Source organism: Mus musculus, chromosome 5 (assembly GCF_000001635.26).
Source record: "Mus musculus strain C57BL/6J chromosome 5, GRCm38.p6 C57BL/6J".
NCBI lineage: Eukaryota > Metazoa > Chordata > Mammalia > Rodentia > Muridae > Mus > Mus musculus.
The window spans coordinates 38,344,382-38,362,404 of record NC_000071.6 but is presented as its reverse complement, the minus strand read 5'-3'; the positions used below and the strand labels follow the sequence as shown (position 1 = coordinate 38,362,404).

Sequence of the window (18,023 nt, the reverse complement as noted above, 5' to 3'; positions counted from 1 at the left end):
TTACCACTGGGTCAGACAAATACCACAGAATTTTCATTGTACATGTCCTACACACACTCCAAGCCTCCCAAAGAAAACAGCGATTGGTTGGGAAAAGCCTACATACACTGGAACCAGATGCAAATGCACTGGCCCACTTAGTAATTCAACATAGGGTTTGCAGTGTTTGGGGTAACAAAAATGAGTGAGTCCCAGCCTGTGGTTCTGAGGCCTGTGGGTGGTTGGAAGTGTGGTGGTCCTGAAAGATGGAATAGAGACATGAGAAAAGTAAGGAGCAAGGGAGTCTGGGAAGTGCAAAGTCCAGGCTAGTGTAAAAGCAGTGCAGAAGCCCTGAAGCTGGGTCATGCTTGGCCTGGGTGGGGGTGGCGGGACAACATCAGGACCAACATGGCAGCAGCAGGGATGGGCAGATAGCTGACTGAGTGGAAAGCGAGCCCAGGAAGTTATGTATAGGTTAGAACATGAAAGGCAAGGACTTTGCAAGGGTTCTGCACAGAGACAGGGCCCAGCAGCATTCAGAAGGTGAAACGTACCTGGTCTAACACCGCCCAGTGCTCCCTGATGCCCATGACACGGGGGAGTTCACCTCCAGAAGGTGAGACTACATCCATCACATACCTCCAAGAGATAGTCTGCCATCTCTTCCCAAAGGGCAGTTCCTCCCTGAGCCACTGTTCTAAAAACTGGTCGGTGCCTCTTAATTTGCTAGGTGCAGCCCAGCATGTCTCAGCCATCCCCCTAGTCCAAACCAGTAGAGCAAGAAAGCCCTGTCCCCAGCCCACCATGCCTAGACTCAGCACAGCTGGAGATCTATGAGACAGCTACTTCTTCCATAGCTGCCAGCCAGTCCCTCTGTGCCACAGCCCCCAGACATGGCTTCCCTGTCCATGTCTTTCCTCACAGCCCTCAGCTGGACTTACTCCTGATCCTCTGACAGACAAGTCCACTGAGGCCGGGGAACAGGTGGTTATCCCAGGCTCCACAGGACCCGACTCTGCCTGCTTCTCTCTGGGCTGGTCTGCCATGTATTGCAGCCTCCTCAACCCAGCAGTTAGAAAATGGGTGCACCGTGCAGCTCTCAAACCATATTTGGCTGCATTTAAGCAATGCCTTCCCATCTCAGGTGCTACAAAGCCCTTCTATGAGCCACAGAATACAGTGTCCCACACTCAGCACTCCTCTCCTTGTGGTCCCTGGCCAGCTGCAGCCAGGACATAACAAGCTGGTTTTTCAATTGACTTCACTTTTAATGAGCTTTTCCTGTTTGGTTAAAAGCTAGCAGGTAAGACCTGGAGTCAGTAAGGTATCCATTACAAGAAGACAATTAACTTGAAGTTGTCCGTTGCTCCTCTTTTCCACTCCTTTGCAATGGAGTCTTCTCAGGTAGACTGCGTGGGTCTGGGAAACAGGTCCCCATCTTCTCAGTATCTGGGGAGGGGGGAGGTGGGAAAAGTAGAAGACCTGGTGGACACTACAGTAGTACTAATGCCATTGTGCCAGCCTGGGAGTGAGAAGCATCCACCAGCACAGTCACACAAACACCTAGTGAGCACTTGCTGTGTGTCAGCAAATGCTCAGCCAGGGGGTACAGCCTCCAGCAGCCCTCCGGGAGACTCCAAAGGCCACCCCTAACAGCGCATGACCGAGCCAGAACCTGAACCCGAGTTCTTTATCCTCACCTGTAAGATAAGGAGAGAAGGAGATCTCTGGTATCCAGCAGATCACCCTATTGTAAAAGCCCACTTCAACCTGAGTTGAGTTTTAATTTATCCGAGAAAAAATAAAAACCACTTATGGGTACAGATACATATTTATACACAGAGGGAGTCTCTCCTCAGTGTCTTCCACAGAGTTCTGTGGTGTGTGTGTGTGTGTGTGTGTGTGTGTGTGTGTGTGTGTATGTGTGTGTGTGTGTGTGTGTGTGTGTGTGTGTGTGTATGTGTGTGTGTGTGTGTATGTGTGTGTGTGTGTGTGTGTGTGTGTGTGTGTATGTGTGTGTGTGTGTGTGTGTGTGTGTGTGTGTGTGTGTGTGCTTCTGCATTCGCTGGAGAGGGCTCCAGCTGACTATGGGGCCACTTGACCTTTCTTTCACATCACTCAGATTTGCAAATCATTTCTCATCTGCACATCCCTCCGGTGGCATCACAGTGCAGCCCCTCATCTGACAATCTCCCATACATCTGGGGCTGGATGCTACATTCAGTTTCATTCAATGCAATTATCCCAGCCCACTCAGCTGGCTCACAGAGGGAGCAATGGCCACCCATGAGGCACTGGCTACACATGAGCTCTCGCTCAGCAGCCAGATTGTAGAGTGGACATTCTTATTCCTCCCATGGATCAGTCAGAATGGGCTGCGTGTTCCATAGGAACCAACTGAGGCCTGTAGACATGAGAGAGGTTCCTCTTTTCATCACCCAGCTTATGTAACTCATTACAGCAGCCATTGAAATAAATGCAAAATAAGCCAAACAACCAAGTGACTGGATAGCCACCCCCATGCAGCTGACTCTTCCTGGGTATGCCATGTAGTGTGACTACATGTGTAATTCCACAAAAGATCTGTGAAATCTATGTCCCCACTGGCCTCCTTTTACAGATGGCAGCTGATGCACAGAAATGTCAAATCATTGCCCAGGGTTTGCCCAGCTAACAAGTGCTAAAGATGGGATTAAACCTATGTGCTCCAGTGTGCCCGTTCTCATCCACTGTAGTGCACAGCTCTAAATCTCAGGCAGTGACACCCACAGAAGGTGAAAGGGTAAGAATGATATAAGGGGCATTGAATGACATTCAGGTTGCATCGTATACAATCCCTGGAGCTCATTGTTCTGGCTAGAAGGATAACTGGCTGCAACCATCCCTGACATTTAAGTAGGCTCTGTGGTTAAGAACAAGCTTACATCAGGCCTGCATGCCCTGAGCTCCTGCCAAGGAGATATTTCAAAAAGCTGTGGGTCCCTAGGGTGCTAATTAAGAAAGAAGACCAAGCATGTCTTATTTTTATTCTTTCTTTCTATCTATCTATCTATCTATCTATCTATCTATCTATCTATCTATCTATGTATCTATCCATCCATCCATTTATCTATTGTGTGTGTGTGTGTGTGTGTGTGTGTGTGTGTGTGTGTGTGTGTGTGTGTGATGCTGCAGGACAGGGTGATGTCAGCCTGAGAAATTCTGTGTGGAGTATTCAATGAGCAGGAGAACTGTAGTTGAACTCTCAGCACTTACAGGCAGAGAACCTGGCCTTGCCTGTCAGCTCTGCTGCTCGAAGGCTATGTGACCCTAGGCAGGTTCCTCACAGTCTTCAGACCATGTTGTGTGTTGGGGACAATAGCAGCTTCTACTCTCTGGGCTCTTGGGAGGATCTGTGGTATAGAGCTGAAAAGGCATCTTTAGACACAAGGGGGTGGGGGAGGCTTAGTGGACAATGTGCTTACTGCACAAGTATGGGGGCCTGAGTTCAAATCCCCAGCATTCAAAAATAAAAATCCAGGTGCAGAGACACATGCCTGTAGTCCCAGTGCTGAGGTAGAGCTGGAGAGCTCTTTGGGGCTTGCTGGCCAGCCATTCTAGTCACATCAGTAAGTGTCAGGCTCAGTGACAGACCCTGTCTCAAAAGATAATATGCAGAGCAACTGAAGAAGACATATGACATAAACCTCCCGTTTCCACATGCACACATGCATACATGCACATACACATACAAAATAGTAATAATAATAATAATAATAATAATAATAATAATAAAATTTAGAAATCACCCTTACACTTGACAGGTCACAGCTTGGGCCAGGCCGTGGGCAGAAGTGGATGCAGGCTGTCTGATGATCTTAGGGAATGGAACGACATGGGCTCTGAGGGTCCCAGGTGGGAAGGCAGATCACAGGTCTGCAGCTGTATGCATTTCTCAGTATAGTGACAGCACACACTTGTTGCTGTGCTTTAACAGGGTGAATTTCCTTCAAAATATATGCTGAAATTTGGTCAGTCTTTTCGTCACAGTGAAGAATGCCTGAGAGGGAGCAGAGGTCTCCTTTGGCTCCCAGTTCACTGTTCCTGTCCCACATCAGCTTGCTCTACTGCCGCAAGCAGAGCATCATGGCTGAGGGCTTGGGGTGAGGTAAACTAGTTCACATCCTTGTGTCTGGGAAGCATAGAAGAGACAGGGAAGAGCTGGAGACAAGATCTATATTTCTAGGGCACCCCCCCCCAGTGGTACACTTCTTCTAACTAGGCCCCCGCCTTCCATGCCCATCACCTCTAATTGTTCACGCAAATGGTGACTCCACCAGAGGACAAATTCTCTTAGGAAGCCAGAGCCCCTGGAATCCAACTACGTTCTCAAAGACCTTTGGAATGCTGCTGCAATAGGGATTGGACCTTCAGCACATGGGCTTTCTGGGGGAAGACCCAAACCAGAACTATAAAACAGTGTTGAAGCCTTTAGTAAGGTTCAGAAGGCTCCCCCTTCTTGAAGATGCCAATGCTGTACTGAGGGCAGTGAGTTAACTCTGATGGGAGTCATCTCAGACAGGATGCTCAAGATGTGAGCTCAGCTCCCTTCTTCCCTCCTCCCAGGTGACTGGTGTCCTGCAGCTCTCATCTTGTGTGTTGTATATCTCTACCTCATCCTTGAAGGGACAATGACATACAAAGCCTACCCAGGTTGTCCAGGATCCCCCTTTCATAGCTAGAACTTCATCACATATGCAAGTCCCCCACTCCCCTTTTCAAAAAAGAGTAACACTTATAACCTAGGCCTGGATTGCTGAAGGCCATTATACATTATGAGGTGGGTTTTAGAAGCAGGGTCTGGACATGTGATTGGAAACTCCCCTCTCTGGATAAGCACACAAAAAACCTGGAACCCCCAGGAGAAGTCATGTGACGGCAGTTCTGGGTAACTGAGTACCTGGCAAGTCGTCACCCAGCAGATGACAAGAATGGACATGCGCGTTGGTATTGTGGGAGACACACTGGCTATTCTAACTCAGCACCCAGCAATCGTCACTGTGTGCCCATCTCCATAGTCACTTACCATTCTCAGTGCATGTTTGGATAGATCCTGCTGGGCCTTGAGGAATCCTCATTTGCTCCAGTAGACCAACGGGATTCCATCCTGAAGACCCATGAGATTCATCTAGGAGTTGAAGATGCCTGGTGGGTGCTGGAGTCTTCTGCCTGTCACACATTCTGACACAGTGTGGAGGGGGTGGAATTACTGGCATAAGTCAGAACAGTACAAATGATCTGAGCATGTTACCAAGTCTGAGCTCCCACAGACATCTGGTAACCCATAAAGGACAGAAGGTAGTGGGAACACACAGAACTACATATGCGTGTTTCTGGAAGACCTCTTTTTAGATACTCAGACGTTGTTCTAGAGTGTGAGATTGAGCAGGGAGACCTGATAGCTGTGGTTTATCAAGGATCCTGTGGTAAGGCCTGAGGCAAGCAGAAAGAGGAGGAAAAATGTCTGCAAGGACGAGATGAAGGGCATGGGCAGCTTCTGCATGGAGGTGCTCTCTTCTGGCTGAGCAGACCTCATAGTACCATTACCACACCTGTAAGATTGTCCTTAAGTAATGCCACATTCACAGGGATCAGGGCCTAGGATTTCAGTGTGCCTTTGGGAGAAAAAAAGTTGACAGGCAATGACTGTCCTTTCTATGGTGACCAACATACCCTAGGATGTTTGCTCAAAACTATCCCAGACAGCCCAAATCTTAAAACATTGGTCAGTCCCAAGCAACCTGGGAGAGTTACCAGGCACCACCACATCCCCATCATGTCCCACACAATCTTCTTGCCTCAAGCCCCAGCCTAAGACAGGACCCACAACTCTGTGCTTGTTCTGGTGGTTGCTGTTCTTGGTCTTCTTGCCAGGCAGTGTGTTAGCAAAACCTTCTGGATTAATTAAGTAGACTCTGGAGTCAAACAAGGTGACCTTGAATTCTGCCTGAGCCCCTGAACATTGAGGTCAGGGGCAGAGAGTAATGCTAACTTGTCCCTGATGACTGTCACTGTCTTGTCTTTGAAACAAGAGCAGTGCCTGAGTTTTGCAGCTGGGTTCTCAAGAGACTCAGACTTCCATCTGCATGGTGTCTGCATGGGACCTAAAGCAAAGCTTATTGTCACTATGACTATTGAAAAGTGTTGTCTGCCCTGCTATCCTAGACTGAGAAACAGGAGAGAGGAGGGGAAGGGAGGACTAGAGGGGAGGGAGGGAGGAAGGAGAAAAGAGAGGAGAATGCCAACACTTCCAGAGTACAAGCAGCCAGAGAGAGAAACACTAAAACCTTCTAAAAGCAGCAATGTACATCAGATGCTATGATAAGTTCTTGAAACTCCAAAGAGTGACATGTGTCCCCAGGATGCAGGGAGCTCATTCTGAGATCCACCACCACACAAGCAGCAGAAAATGATAGGGGTTTTTGTTGTCATTGAGGGCCGGACTGAACCCACTATGAAGAGTGGACAGGCACTTCTTAAGTATAAACATGATTTCTGGCTACTTCTCTCCAAACATGTAAACTATTGTGGCAGAAATGAATCATTTCAGCTCAGAGCACCTTTTTGCTTTTGATAAAGGAATTGAATAGCTACTTCTAAACCTAACCCAGAATTTTATTAGGTTGTAATTTCACCACCTCCGGAGCACATTGGGGTTTTGTGGCCATGTATTTAGGGCCATGCCACCCCCTCCTCTGAGCTCACCCACCACACCATCTACAAAACAACCCATAGGCCCACTCTGTGGGAACCGGAGTCTGCATTCCTAACCTGCACTCCTTGCTCTGGGAAACAGTGACCCACTCGCAGCTCTGATTCACAGGAGTAGGGGGGACAAAAAGCTATGAAAATTTTCCATAATTTTAAAGACCTTTTCCTAAAACTAGTATTTTTCCAAAATTACCTTGTATTTTTAGCATCGTTTAACATTCTACTGTATTGTGAGATGAAATTTTCCTCTCTGGATTACTTTCATGGCCATCTGATGACATAAAAGGTGTATTTTCAGAAGGGATGTAAGTGAGTCTAGCATCACGCCTGAGAGCTGGAATGGGGTGGGTCACTAAGGAGGGTGATTGCTTTCACCGAGGAAGGAGAGCTAAGCATCCATCCCAAGTCCTGCTCCACTACCTCCGTCAGGTTCTATGAGCTTGGGCCTTAACTGATACACAGCCCAGTGTTACTGCTTAGCCACCTTATCTATAAAACCATGCCATAGGGTTGAGGTGAGCATGGCTAGTTAGCAATTCCCAGGACAGGCAGCAATCAGAAAGCAGTCGTTAATGTTGTCATTGACTTTGTCCGGTCTTGTCCTCAGCCCAGGCCAGGGTCTAACAAGAGGCAAGGCAGATTTAGAGCAGAGCACTGTGATGAGTTTCAATCCAGCCCTGCCCTCTTCTAGCAACATGAACTTGACAAATAATGCAAACTGTCCCGGCAGGAGTGAAGATACTCTAAAAAGAGACACTGGTGTCCCACCCATTGTCACCATTGAAGCAGTCAGTGTACTGAAAGGAATAGCATGATCAGAAGAAAAGGTTTGAATAGGCATGGCCCCCGTAGACTCATGTGTTTGAATGCTTGGCCCATAGGGAGTGTCATTATTAGGAAAGTGGCCTTGTTGGAGTAGGTGCGGCACTATGAAGTAGGTGTGGCCTTGATGGAGGAAGTATGTCACTGTGGGGACAGGCTTTGCGTTCTAATATGCTCAAGCTACTCCTAGTGTGGCAATCTCCTTCAGCTGCCTGTGGACCAAGATGTAAAGCTCTCAACTCCTTCTCCAGCACCATGTCTGCCTGCATGCTGCCATGCTTTCCACCATGATGATAATGGACTGAACCTATAAAGTTGTAAGCCAGCCCCAACTAAATGTTTTTCTTTATAAGAGTTGCTTTGGTCATGGTGTCCCTTCACAGCCATAAAACACTGATTAGACAGAAAGGCTGAAGCCATGGTGGCAGTCAGAGGAGGGACTTGTTTCAAGGAAGGAGATTTCACTGAGTGTGGACCAACTTGCAGGAAAAGCTGAAGCCAGAACAATGACAGACCGGTGTTGGGTGGGGCCACAATGTTGACCAAGACTGATTAGTTATGTACGCCTCTTGCCTCTGTTTAAACCTAAACCTCATGTCAAGACCTCAACGATTGGCTTGAATCTCACAGGACATCATTGTGTTCCTTTTCCCAATGCCACATTGATATATCTCCTCCATCTGCTTTTAACCATCCCTTGCCTTTGAGTTGCTTATTGAGGATGGACAGCCGAGCCTAACTAATTAGGGTTGCCAAGGACCAGGCTCTGACCTTAAGAACTCCAGCAACAACCTGACTCCAGCTTGATTTTTGTCATCTGTAAAGAGGAACTGCATAAGCCCATGAATGTTCTGGAAGATCTGGCTCCGTAGCCAGGCAGAGTAAATCCTCATTGACTTAAGCAACTTCCTTCCTCGCCCTTCTTAACCTGGCCTTGAAACAGCCTCTTCTTGCAGAGCCAGTGACTGGTATTGTGACTTCCAACAACCGGACAAGGTAGGAATGTGCTGAGCAAGCCTGTCTGCCATAGCTCCCTACCTCCCCTAGGGAAGTACCCTCAGGGAGAAGGGCTAGCCTAGCTATGTGTTGCTAGCATGAAATGCCACTGGCAGGATTGTCGTTATGAGGCTGGAAGTCTGAGGGAAAAAGTTTTGCAGCGAAAGAGTGCCTTGATGATTGGGGCAAGGAATGCCACAAAAACCATACCACACCATGCAACCAACATCACACACGAGATTTTTTGGGGGGGGGGAAGGTAAAGATGCAAAAGCCACCTCTGAGTGGGGATGGAAAACAGAGAGGGGGGGGGGGAGAGCACAGGTCCTGATGGTGCAGGCTTTATAGAAGGTATGGAGAATGTACTTATGAAAAATACAAAACAGTGGTGGTGTGGAAACGTGTGTCCCATTGGCCTTTAGTGATGATTGATCATTAGCATGGAGTCATTGAAAGTGGGGAGGAACCTGGTTCTGGAATATAGGTAGTTCTTAGTTGGCTAACAGGGAGATCAAGGTGTTGGTGGATCTGGTGAAGTCTGGTCTCTGCTTCCAATATGGTGCCTCTCAGTGTCTTTGCATGTGGAAGGAGATAGAAAAGTGAGAGGAGCCTGTCTGAGGCAATTCCATTTCTGATGGATCCACCTTCGTGATTTAATCACCCCAGAAAGGATTCAGCCCCATCACGGTGGTTCACAGAACTGTATCAGAGACTCATCAGCACTTTTCATCCGGGTGTCCACCATCAGCTCAGTGTCCAAGAGATGGTGTCTCTTACCCCACTACTTCTCGTACGCTTTACCCCCTGAGACTCATAAGGAAGGAAAGGCACAGGTGTCCATCCCCCAGATGTTGCAGGTGCTGTGAATTCTGTGAAACAGCGGCCTCATGGTGTCTGTCCTTCGGGAAATAAAGCCAAGCACATAGCTACTCAGGGAGGTAAAGACAACCCAGATAGCTCCAGGAGTGCCCTGAGTAGGGTAGAGAGCCTCAGGACACCCATGTACTCAGTAAGCATCCACTGCTGGCCTTCTGTCTCGCCACCACTCCCTGCATTCTGAGGATACAAGAAAAGATAGGTAGAGTCAGCCTGCACACAGGGATGGGAACCACAAGACTCATCCCATTTCATCACAAATCACCATGAGGGTGAACATCACCACGTTTCAAATAAGGAAAGTTAACACCGGGTGGTTCGAAATTCTGTCTAAAGTGGCTCATCTTCTCAGTTGTCACAGACTCTCTGACAGCTGAACCCCTGACTCTCCCCTTTCCTCTTCATGGCTCACACACTCTCTGTGGACAAACAAGACGCCTCCCTTAAAGCAAGGCACCCTTTACCACCCACAGTGCTTTGAAAGGGATGTTTCTATTCTTTACAACAACCCTATGGATCTGACATTATCCTTGTTTTACACAGAGACAGCATGAGTCTAAAAGTGTTTGTCTGGAGAATCGGGAATGTCTGCCTGCCTGGGCTCTTCAAGCCCTGTAAGCTCCTTTTCAATCAGAGATTAAATGGAATTGACAAAATCCCTAGCGTTGCTTCTGGGGAAGTGCTGCTCAAAACCACTGTCACCTTGACTTGATTAATAGATGTTTGTAGTATGACGGAGTCAGGCCTGGCAGCCGTAACGAGGAAGCCTTGGAGGAGCAAGGAGTCAGGCTTTCGTATATCCAAACGTGGGTTTGGATTCCCCGTGAGATCAAGAATGACTATGAATTTAGGGTCCTCCTGGGATTCCAGATGTGTGCCTTGCAGCCAGCAAGCCCCATCCTGTCCCCACTCCCCAGTGCTGGGGTCACAGGCAAGATTAGCGTGCAGACACACCTGGCTTTTTACACAGGTGCTAAGGATTCGAACCCAGCTCCTGATGCCGGCTCAGGAGCCATAACCTCAGCTGAGCGTTGTTTATTGAACAAACCTTTACTGAAAGCTAGGCACCGTGCCAGGAACTACCGAAGCACAAGTGTCCCTGGGAAGCTCAGAATCCCACTGAGTTCTAATCCAGGCACAAGCCACGGTGACTGTATCCAGCATCTATCTTTTAGTTTTTCTTTTCTGGACCAGTTAATGAGGTAGATTTTGTACATATCGGGGATGGAGGGGACACATATATCCTTGATACTGTGGTCCATATTTTTCTTACAAACTGAGGCTCTATAGTTGTCTTGTGTGTCATGGGGAGGGGAAGAATGTAATGAATGCTAAAATAAACCTAAGATAATATTCATCAGGGATTACATTTTCTTCTGTTAATGGTCAGTTTTTAAATACCTACCTTGAAAAAAAAGTTCAGAACAATGAAGACTATTTTCTTTTCTCATCCTGATCTCGGTGGGGAACTGATTTATCCCGGCTTTCTTTGTGACTGGCTCAAGTATCATGTGGCCCCATCTGCCTCTTGCTGCGGCAGCAGCCAGTGCTAGTTGCAGAGGCGAATCTTGCAGCGTGGCTTTGCAGCCAGCTAGCTAGTTTGCTGACTGTTTACTGGCTGTTTTTGTTTCTTCCTTTCCACAGAAAAGCCTGGACTCCTACTGCTTCCTCGTCTTCGCCACAATATGTATCGCAGGTGCTACCTACTTCTATTTTGTCCTCCCGGAGACCAAGAACAGAACCCATGCAGAAATCAGCCAGGCATTTGCCAAGAGGAACAAGGCTCAGCCCCCAGAGGTGAAGGCTGATTCAGCCATGACTGAGGAGAAGGCCAACAGCCAGACTGAGCCCGATTCATCCTCCACGCTGGACAGCTATGGCCAAAACAAAATTGTCTAAATGTGTGTTCTTGCTATAGTAACCTAAGACTTTCCAAAACACTTAGAAGGTTTCAGGAGACCAAAGCCATGTGAGACTCTTATACTGGGGAGTTAGGAAGAAACCTGTGGGAATCGAACCTCCCAGGTGCACGTCCAAACTGCCCTGGAAGCATCCCCTAGGTTTCCTACACTCACCATACTATATACACCGAGGGCTGCCCTCCTCATGACTGAACCCATAGTTTTGAAATAAAGTTGGGGGAAAGGGAACAGGTTGCCTTCTCATAGGAAAACCATCTGGTCTGATGGACACTTACTTGTTGTACTGGGAATGGCAGCCTGGGGCTTGTCCCAGCTGTGCTGTTGCTAAGCAACCCTGACCTTCCCTCAGCCTCTAGCCTCCAGGCCCCCAGACCTTGGAAGACTTTCCGACTTTCTCTTTCACGGGAAGATTCTTTGTCCCACTAACAAATGCCTGTTGTTAATCTTTGGCTCTGCCCTATGGACCTGAGGCTTAGGAACACTTCATACCAACCCACCACGCTGCTGATCTTACCAAGGCAGGCTCTGCCCCCCAGCACTCAAGGCCTCGAGACCTGAGGCTGTCTTTAGTTCAGACTGTTACAGAGAGCACACAGAGAATCAACCAATCATATGAAAAAGAACTTTGTGGTACCTAGAGGGGCAGAGCCTGCAAGGTGGGCCCTGAACACTGAGAATGACTCAGACTACATCTAGATTTGATGGGAAAGAACACTGGGATTGATTGATGATGTCTGTCCTGGATGTAGGAACGACAGCCTCAGTTCCCGAGCCTTGTGTTTGCAATGTGAAGGTAACAAACTGTCTGGAAAGACACCCGACATCACTCCTAGTGCTCAGGTAAAGGCTGGGGTGGCAGGGGTCACCTGTCTCAACCGTTGTTTAGGAAGTCAAAGAGGCGGTTCTAGAGAAGGGTGTTTGAGTGGGTGTCTGGTTGGGGCAATTTGCATCTTGCTGTCGTCATGTTTGGCTGAATCCCTTCTTCTGCCTCCAAAACAAAGTACGTGTGACAAATGTCATAAGCAAATGGCAGGCACATGAACTGGCATTGGCGTGTTTAAGTTTAGGATGCCTTAGAGGGTATGTGGTTCCAGGAAGGGAAGTCTCCACACCAGGCAACACTGCTGTTTTCCTGACCGTTCTGGATGAACATGGCCTTAACCAAAACCTGTGTTCTGACTTTTCCCTCCCCGTTGAACACTCTTCATCTTGGGCCTCTCCTTGGTGCATTCCCGGCTCAGGGAACCATACCATCCAGCCCTGGTTTGAACACTGTGCGTTAGTATACAGAATGCAACATATAGATTTGACAAGGGCTTGTCACAAAGGGAACCAAGTAATTGTAAAACAGAAATCATAACATTTGAAAGCTGGCATTCTCTTGGAGATTTAAGGATTGTGTCAATAAATATTTATTAGCCTATCATTATTCTGCCTTGGCTGGGTACTGCAGACAGAGCCATGGGCAAGGAAACACACTGCCCTGGCCTTCGCACTCTCATGTCTGACCGAGAAACACCGTCAAAGCACTAATGGTGGGATGCAGTGCCTTCACTGGGGGTGGGGGGGTGGGCATTGGTAGCGGGAATAGATGGGATCTTAGCTGAGAAAGAGGAAAGCCTTCTCAGACAAGGGATGAACAGAGCCAGGGCCAGTGACCATGAGGCCGGAGGCCAGCAATTATTATTGTTATGTTCTTGTATTTGAAATTGTAGTGAAGCCACACTAAGGGCATTTTGAAAAAAAAAAAAAAAAGAATCTCATAATAAAACTGATCATCTCCCTCGCTTCATCGTTTCACTTTTCACACACAGCCCTGTCCCTTTCCTGCCTGTTATTAATCCAATTGCAAACACAGAATACATAAAGCACGATTACTATCATCTTTCTCTTATCTCCAATTTCCCCCCACTTGATAGTAAATCAAATATGTCATCTTATCTCAGCCCCCAAGACTTTTGTTCACATGCTGGTGGCCGCTGCAGAGACTTCTCCACATAGGAAGCTGTTTCTTGGATCCTAGAAGAAAATGGAGATCCAAGAGTCAGAGTCAGGTGTGCCCTGAAGGCCTGCAGGCCAGAGTTTTGCTGGGTGACTATGGCTGTTTGTACTCTGCATCCTTGCGTGGTCACCAAGAGAAGCTTGACTGTCAGCCTCACCCCCTGATTCCCACCCAAGCTCTAGGTGTAAGGACCTTGTTGATCCATTTCATCTATTTCCTTATCTCAAACAGATGCATGCAGAACACAGCACAGGCTCATCACAGTTCCCAGGCGCAAACAAGGGGGGACTGAAAGAACAGAGCAGAGACTTCCAAATGAAACTGAAATGGACTCACCACCCACAAAGGCAGGTTAAAGACTTCTGATCTGAATTTAACCAGAACAACTTGCTGCTTTCAAATAAAAATACATAGAAGGTTTTAATAAAGTATTTCCTTCTCATAGAGTCCCTGAAATAAAGATAATTCTTTCAGCTTCTGGTGCTAATGTACACACTCTAAGCCATTTCTCTCCTGCTAATGCAACTAAAAGCCGGGACAGTATCTCAATGTGAACACTCGCAGACTTAAGATAAGAAAGCAGGTGAGCTGAAGGTGGGATTCAAACCAGAAGAACAGTTCATGCAGCCACGGGTCCCTGCATCCTCCCCTCCCATATCTGCAGCTTAGGCTCTAAGGCAGCAATGTCCACAACCACAGAATGGGTACCCAAAAGAGAAGCTCTGCAAGAAACCATTCCTCCATTCAGGGTGACAGGAGGAAACAGGGCCCTGCCTGGAGCTGACAGTAGTAACCACACAGGCACTTAAAGAAAACCCTTCTCCCTGACGAGAAGCTGGGGAAATGGGCCTCTACGTTCCACACAGTACACAGAAGGGAATACCCATTATTCAATCTCTCAATGCCTCTCTGCTCCCACCCTCTCTTCCCTTTCCTCCTATGACTGCTTTGTTTCAGACCCAAGCCCGTGTATATTATAATACAGCAGTGAGGGAACAGCCTTGCATTTCTAACCAAAAGAGAAGAACGTAGGGTACCAGAGGGGGTGGGGCATAAAGAGACAGATGAAGACAGGGACACTCTAAATCTGCAGACGACATGCTGGGTTTGCACCAGCGTGAAGATGACCAAAGGGAATTTGAAAATTAAAATACATGTAGACCCCAGCACAGCACAGTCCAGTTCCCGGGTGTACACACGGGGTGGACTGAAAGAACAGCAAAGATTTCCCAATGAAAGGGAAGTGGAGTCACCACCCACAAAGCCAGGGTAAGAATTGATCTGAATTTAAGCAGGACCATAGTCCTGCTTTTAAGTAAAAGCACACACGTTTTTAAATAAGAGTTATTTAAAATACACAGGTTAAAAGTAAGTGTGTTTGTGTGTGTATACAGGAAATAGAAACTGGCCAAGTAGAAAGGAGCCCTCAAAGCATCAGCTCTGAGAATGTCCTTGCTTTGTAGATGTGAAAACACGCAAAAAGGTGGATGTGGCCGTGCAGTGTTACCCAAAACCCCAGTACTGTGAGGGACAGAGACAGGAGGGTTGCTGGGGTTTGCAAGCTGACAGCCCAGCTCCAGGTTCAGTGAGAGACCTGACTCAAAGAAATAGAGTGAAGACTGGCAAGACACCCACAAGATGCTCATGTGCACATTCACACACACACCTGCACACCCACATGCACAAACATTACACACAGAAATACCAACCGTACTTATACAAACACAGGAAGAGAAAGAAAAGGAGAAAAAAATGAGCCAGCTGTTCACTGGCTAGTTCCAGAATATGATGCAATCATCCAGCAAACAGGTGGAGAAAGGCAAGGCTAGCAATTGGCTGGATTCGATATCTGGCAGCTGGGTTTAGTAACTGCTGTTAAAGCACTTGGTACTTGAAGCGCCTTCACCTTTGTAGGGACAAGTAGCAAGTGGAACAAAGTTCATTTGTTGGCGTTGATGATGAAGGAAGGGTCCTTAGATAGGGCCATGCTGCTATCACACCCCTGAGCTCCCCAGCCCTGGCTTTTGCCTCCAACTCTCAATATTCTATCTTGAGTTCTATCTCCTCTTAGCTCGTTTCCCTTGCAACTGAAACTCGATCCATACAGAGTGTGACAGGAGAGTGCCCGAGGCAAATAAGAATCCACAAAGCAAATCCAATTCTTTTGACACACTGCTGGTTATTTCCCTGGGGCGCAGCTGCCTGCGGGTGCATGAGGTTTCTCCGTGCTTGGTGCCCTGTCTGCCTGGGTGCTGGAGCTGTCTATGGTGCTGACCCAGACCTCCTGCTAGCCTGGGTTCATTTGTCCTGGGGCTCTGGAAAGACTTTCATATGGTTGACTGTGGTGTTGGAGGTGGCCTGTGAAGTAAATATGATTGGGCTTATATTATACACCCCAAGATATTTTCTTCCTGCTCAAAGCCAGCCACACTGAGAACATCTGTCACTGACTTCCAGGACCTCCGTGTCTGCAGAACAGTAACTCAGGTCCATGTCCATATCAGTCCCTGCTCTGTGGCCACCTGCTGGCTATGGAGCACATGGGGCAAGGTAGCAGCAGTGGCAGTGGCCTTCATAAATTATGTCTCATAGTGTATCTGGCCTCATATGATCCCGGAGGACCTTGTTACTGCCTTTGGCCATGAAGGTCTCAGAAAAGGTGACTTGTACCAATGATTATAACCAATATACTCCAGAATCGCCCCCACTGAGAATTTGAGCACTTCAAAGGAATGGCACATGCTAGATTCTTTTGGAAATGCAAAAATGGTTCAAATACCCAGAAGGTTGAATTCTCATATCTACCACCAAAAAAAAAAAAAAAAAAAAAAGAAGAAAGAAAAAAGAAAAAGAAGAAAAAAGTAACTATGATGGAGTTAAAACTAGAAACAAAATCAGTTTTTCATCCCCTTCCCCCGACTCAAGTGTTCTGAGACAGGAATTCCATCCTCATTACCTAACATCAAGCTCTCTTTGTCTCCTTTCTAAATGTTACACTGTTGCCACACCACTTAACACAGCTGTGACTCCTATTCCATCCTCATTACCTACATCACACTCTGTCTCGTCTCTAAATGTTACACTGTAACCACACCACTTAACACAGCTGGCTTTCCTTTAGTTCTATTGACCATTCATGCAATAGGAAGTAAGCATGAGTAGTAATTAAAGACATTTGTCATATTGACCCAATTAGAAAAGGTTGTATTTTTTTTTAATGTAAAAAGGAAATTTAAGTAGGGTCTGGGGAGATGGCTCAGCAGTTAAGAACACTAGCTGCTCTTCTAGAGGACCTGGTTTTGATTCCCAGCACCCCATGGTGGCCTTCAACTCTGGTTCCAGGGGATCTGACATCCTCCTCTGGTCTCTGTGGACAACAAGAATGCACAAGGTGTACAGACATACATGTTGGCAAAACACACAAATACATAAAAATAAATCTTCTAAAAAGTAATGGAGTTGAAATATGAAAAAATCTAAGTGCAACTTGAGCAAGCTTACTCTAGATTCTTTGAGGCTAAAAGGTCACAAAAAGGGAGGGTCCAGCTGTCTTAACTGTCTCACCTGAGCCCATATCCAGAGGGTCCTCCACCAGAATCCAGTTGTGTGCACAGGCTCAAGAGGGAGAACAGAACCACCTAGCTGATTCATGGAACCACAAGACATGATAAGTCACTGTTGTTTAAGCCACCAACTTTATTTTTATTATATTTATTTTATATATTATGTATATATCACATAATGACATAAAGATAAACATATCTATTTTTATTATATTTAATCATGCATAGGTTGTGTGTGGAGGAACTTCTGAGGCCCATAGAGAGCCAGAAGAGAGCATGGGATCCCTGAATTTGGAGAGATGGCTCAGGAGTGACAGGTGGTTGTGAGCCATTTGACATAAATACCGGGAACCACACTTGGGTTTTCTGAAAGCATGGTACATACTTTTAACTGCTGAGCTATTTCTCCAGTCTCTGATTAAGGCAATAACTTTGGTTTTATTTGTTAAGCTGAAATGAATAGCTAATAGGGACTAATATTTCTGTTTGGGTGTTTCTCCTAATTCTGTGAGTTCTCTTGCCAAGTAAGAGCATAGTTAGTATTTTCTGGGTTGAAGGTTCTTGTCTCCAGACCTGTGCAAGGTGCCTATCATATGCCTTTACTAGGTTATAGGAATGTAAAACTGGATAAAACAAGTCCTTTGGAGAGAGAAGATGGAAGAAGACACTTAAACATGGTTGGTCAGAGTTTTCAGGGAACAGTCTAAGGACAGCTAAAAAACAAATTTTGACATGCCACTGGAGCAATGATGGCACAAATTCCATGTGAGTAACCAATCAATTGGATTTAAGCCCACTGCACAAGATGAAACCCAGAGACAAGTCATAGACTCTAGGAAAGAAGTTTTAAACCAACTCTTAAAGTTATTACTATACCCATAGATTAGCATATCTTTCAACTGTTTGCAGTCGATGGTAATCAACACAGAGACCCACAATTAGCTCAGGTACAGAGAGTAGGAGACTGCAGAATACTCAGCCCTAAATTGGACATACATACCACGTGCCTCTCCAAAGGTTTAGAGGTCATTGAAGAAGGAAAGAGTATAAGAAGCAGAGGTACTGGGTGACTGTAAGGACACAAAGTCTTCTGGGCACAGCAAGGCAGCTGCA

At 46.8% G+C, this 18,023-nt stretch overlaps 1 protein-coding gene and 2 long non-coding RNA genes across 15 annotated transcripts in view; 1 reads left to right on the top strand and 2 right to left on the bottom strand.

The window, feature by feature from the left end:
• The window catches only part of Slc2a9 (solute carrier family 2 (facilitated glucose transporter), member 9), a 153,876-nt gene extending 140,743 nt beyond the window's left edge, over positions 1-13,133 (top strand). For 8 of the 12 annotated variants that reach the window (XM_006503685.4, XM_006503684.4, XM_006503687.4 and 5 more), the window contains one exon: positions 11,068-13,133. In XM_006503685.4, the coding sequence (XP_006503748.1) occupies positions 11,068-11,322 (255 nt within the window). In that variant the 3' untranslated portion in view covers positions 11,323-13,133. The remainder of the gene's footprint in view (positions 1-11,067) is intronic. The other 4 variants (NM_145559.2, NM_001012363.2, NM_001102415.1 and 1 more) reach the window with 1 other exon arrangement.
• Gm40290 lies at positions 1,115-6,965 on the bottom strand. 2 transcript variants are annotated; one of them, XR_868373.2, is made up of 3 exons: positions 5,045-6,963; positions 3,774-4,150; positions 1,115-1,428 (listed from the first exon to the last, which is right to left on the bottom strand). It is a non-coding gene; the product is annotated as a predicted gene, 40290 (long non-coding RNA). The 2 variants fall into 2 exon arrangements; XR_003955903.1 differs by lacking the exon at positions 1,115-1,428 and adding an exon at positions 3,108-3,613 and having other exon boundaries at positions 5,045-6,965.
• A 74-nt stretch (positions 13,134-13,207) lies between the features above and the next one.
• 4930487D11Rik (RIKEN cDNA 4930487D11 gene) lies at positions 13,208-18,016 on the bottom strand. Its single transcript, NR_046191.1, has 3 exons — positions 17,911-18,016; positions 16,912-16,989; positions 13,208-13,364 (listed from the first exon to the last, which is right to left on the bottom strand). It is a non-coding gene; the product is annotated as an RIKEN cDNA 4930487D11 gene (long non-coding RNA).
• Positions 18,017-18,023: the final 7 nt, after the last annotated feature.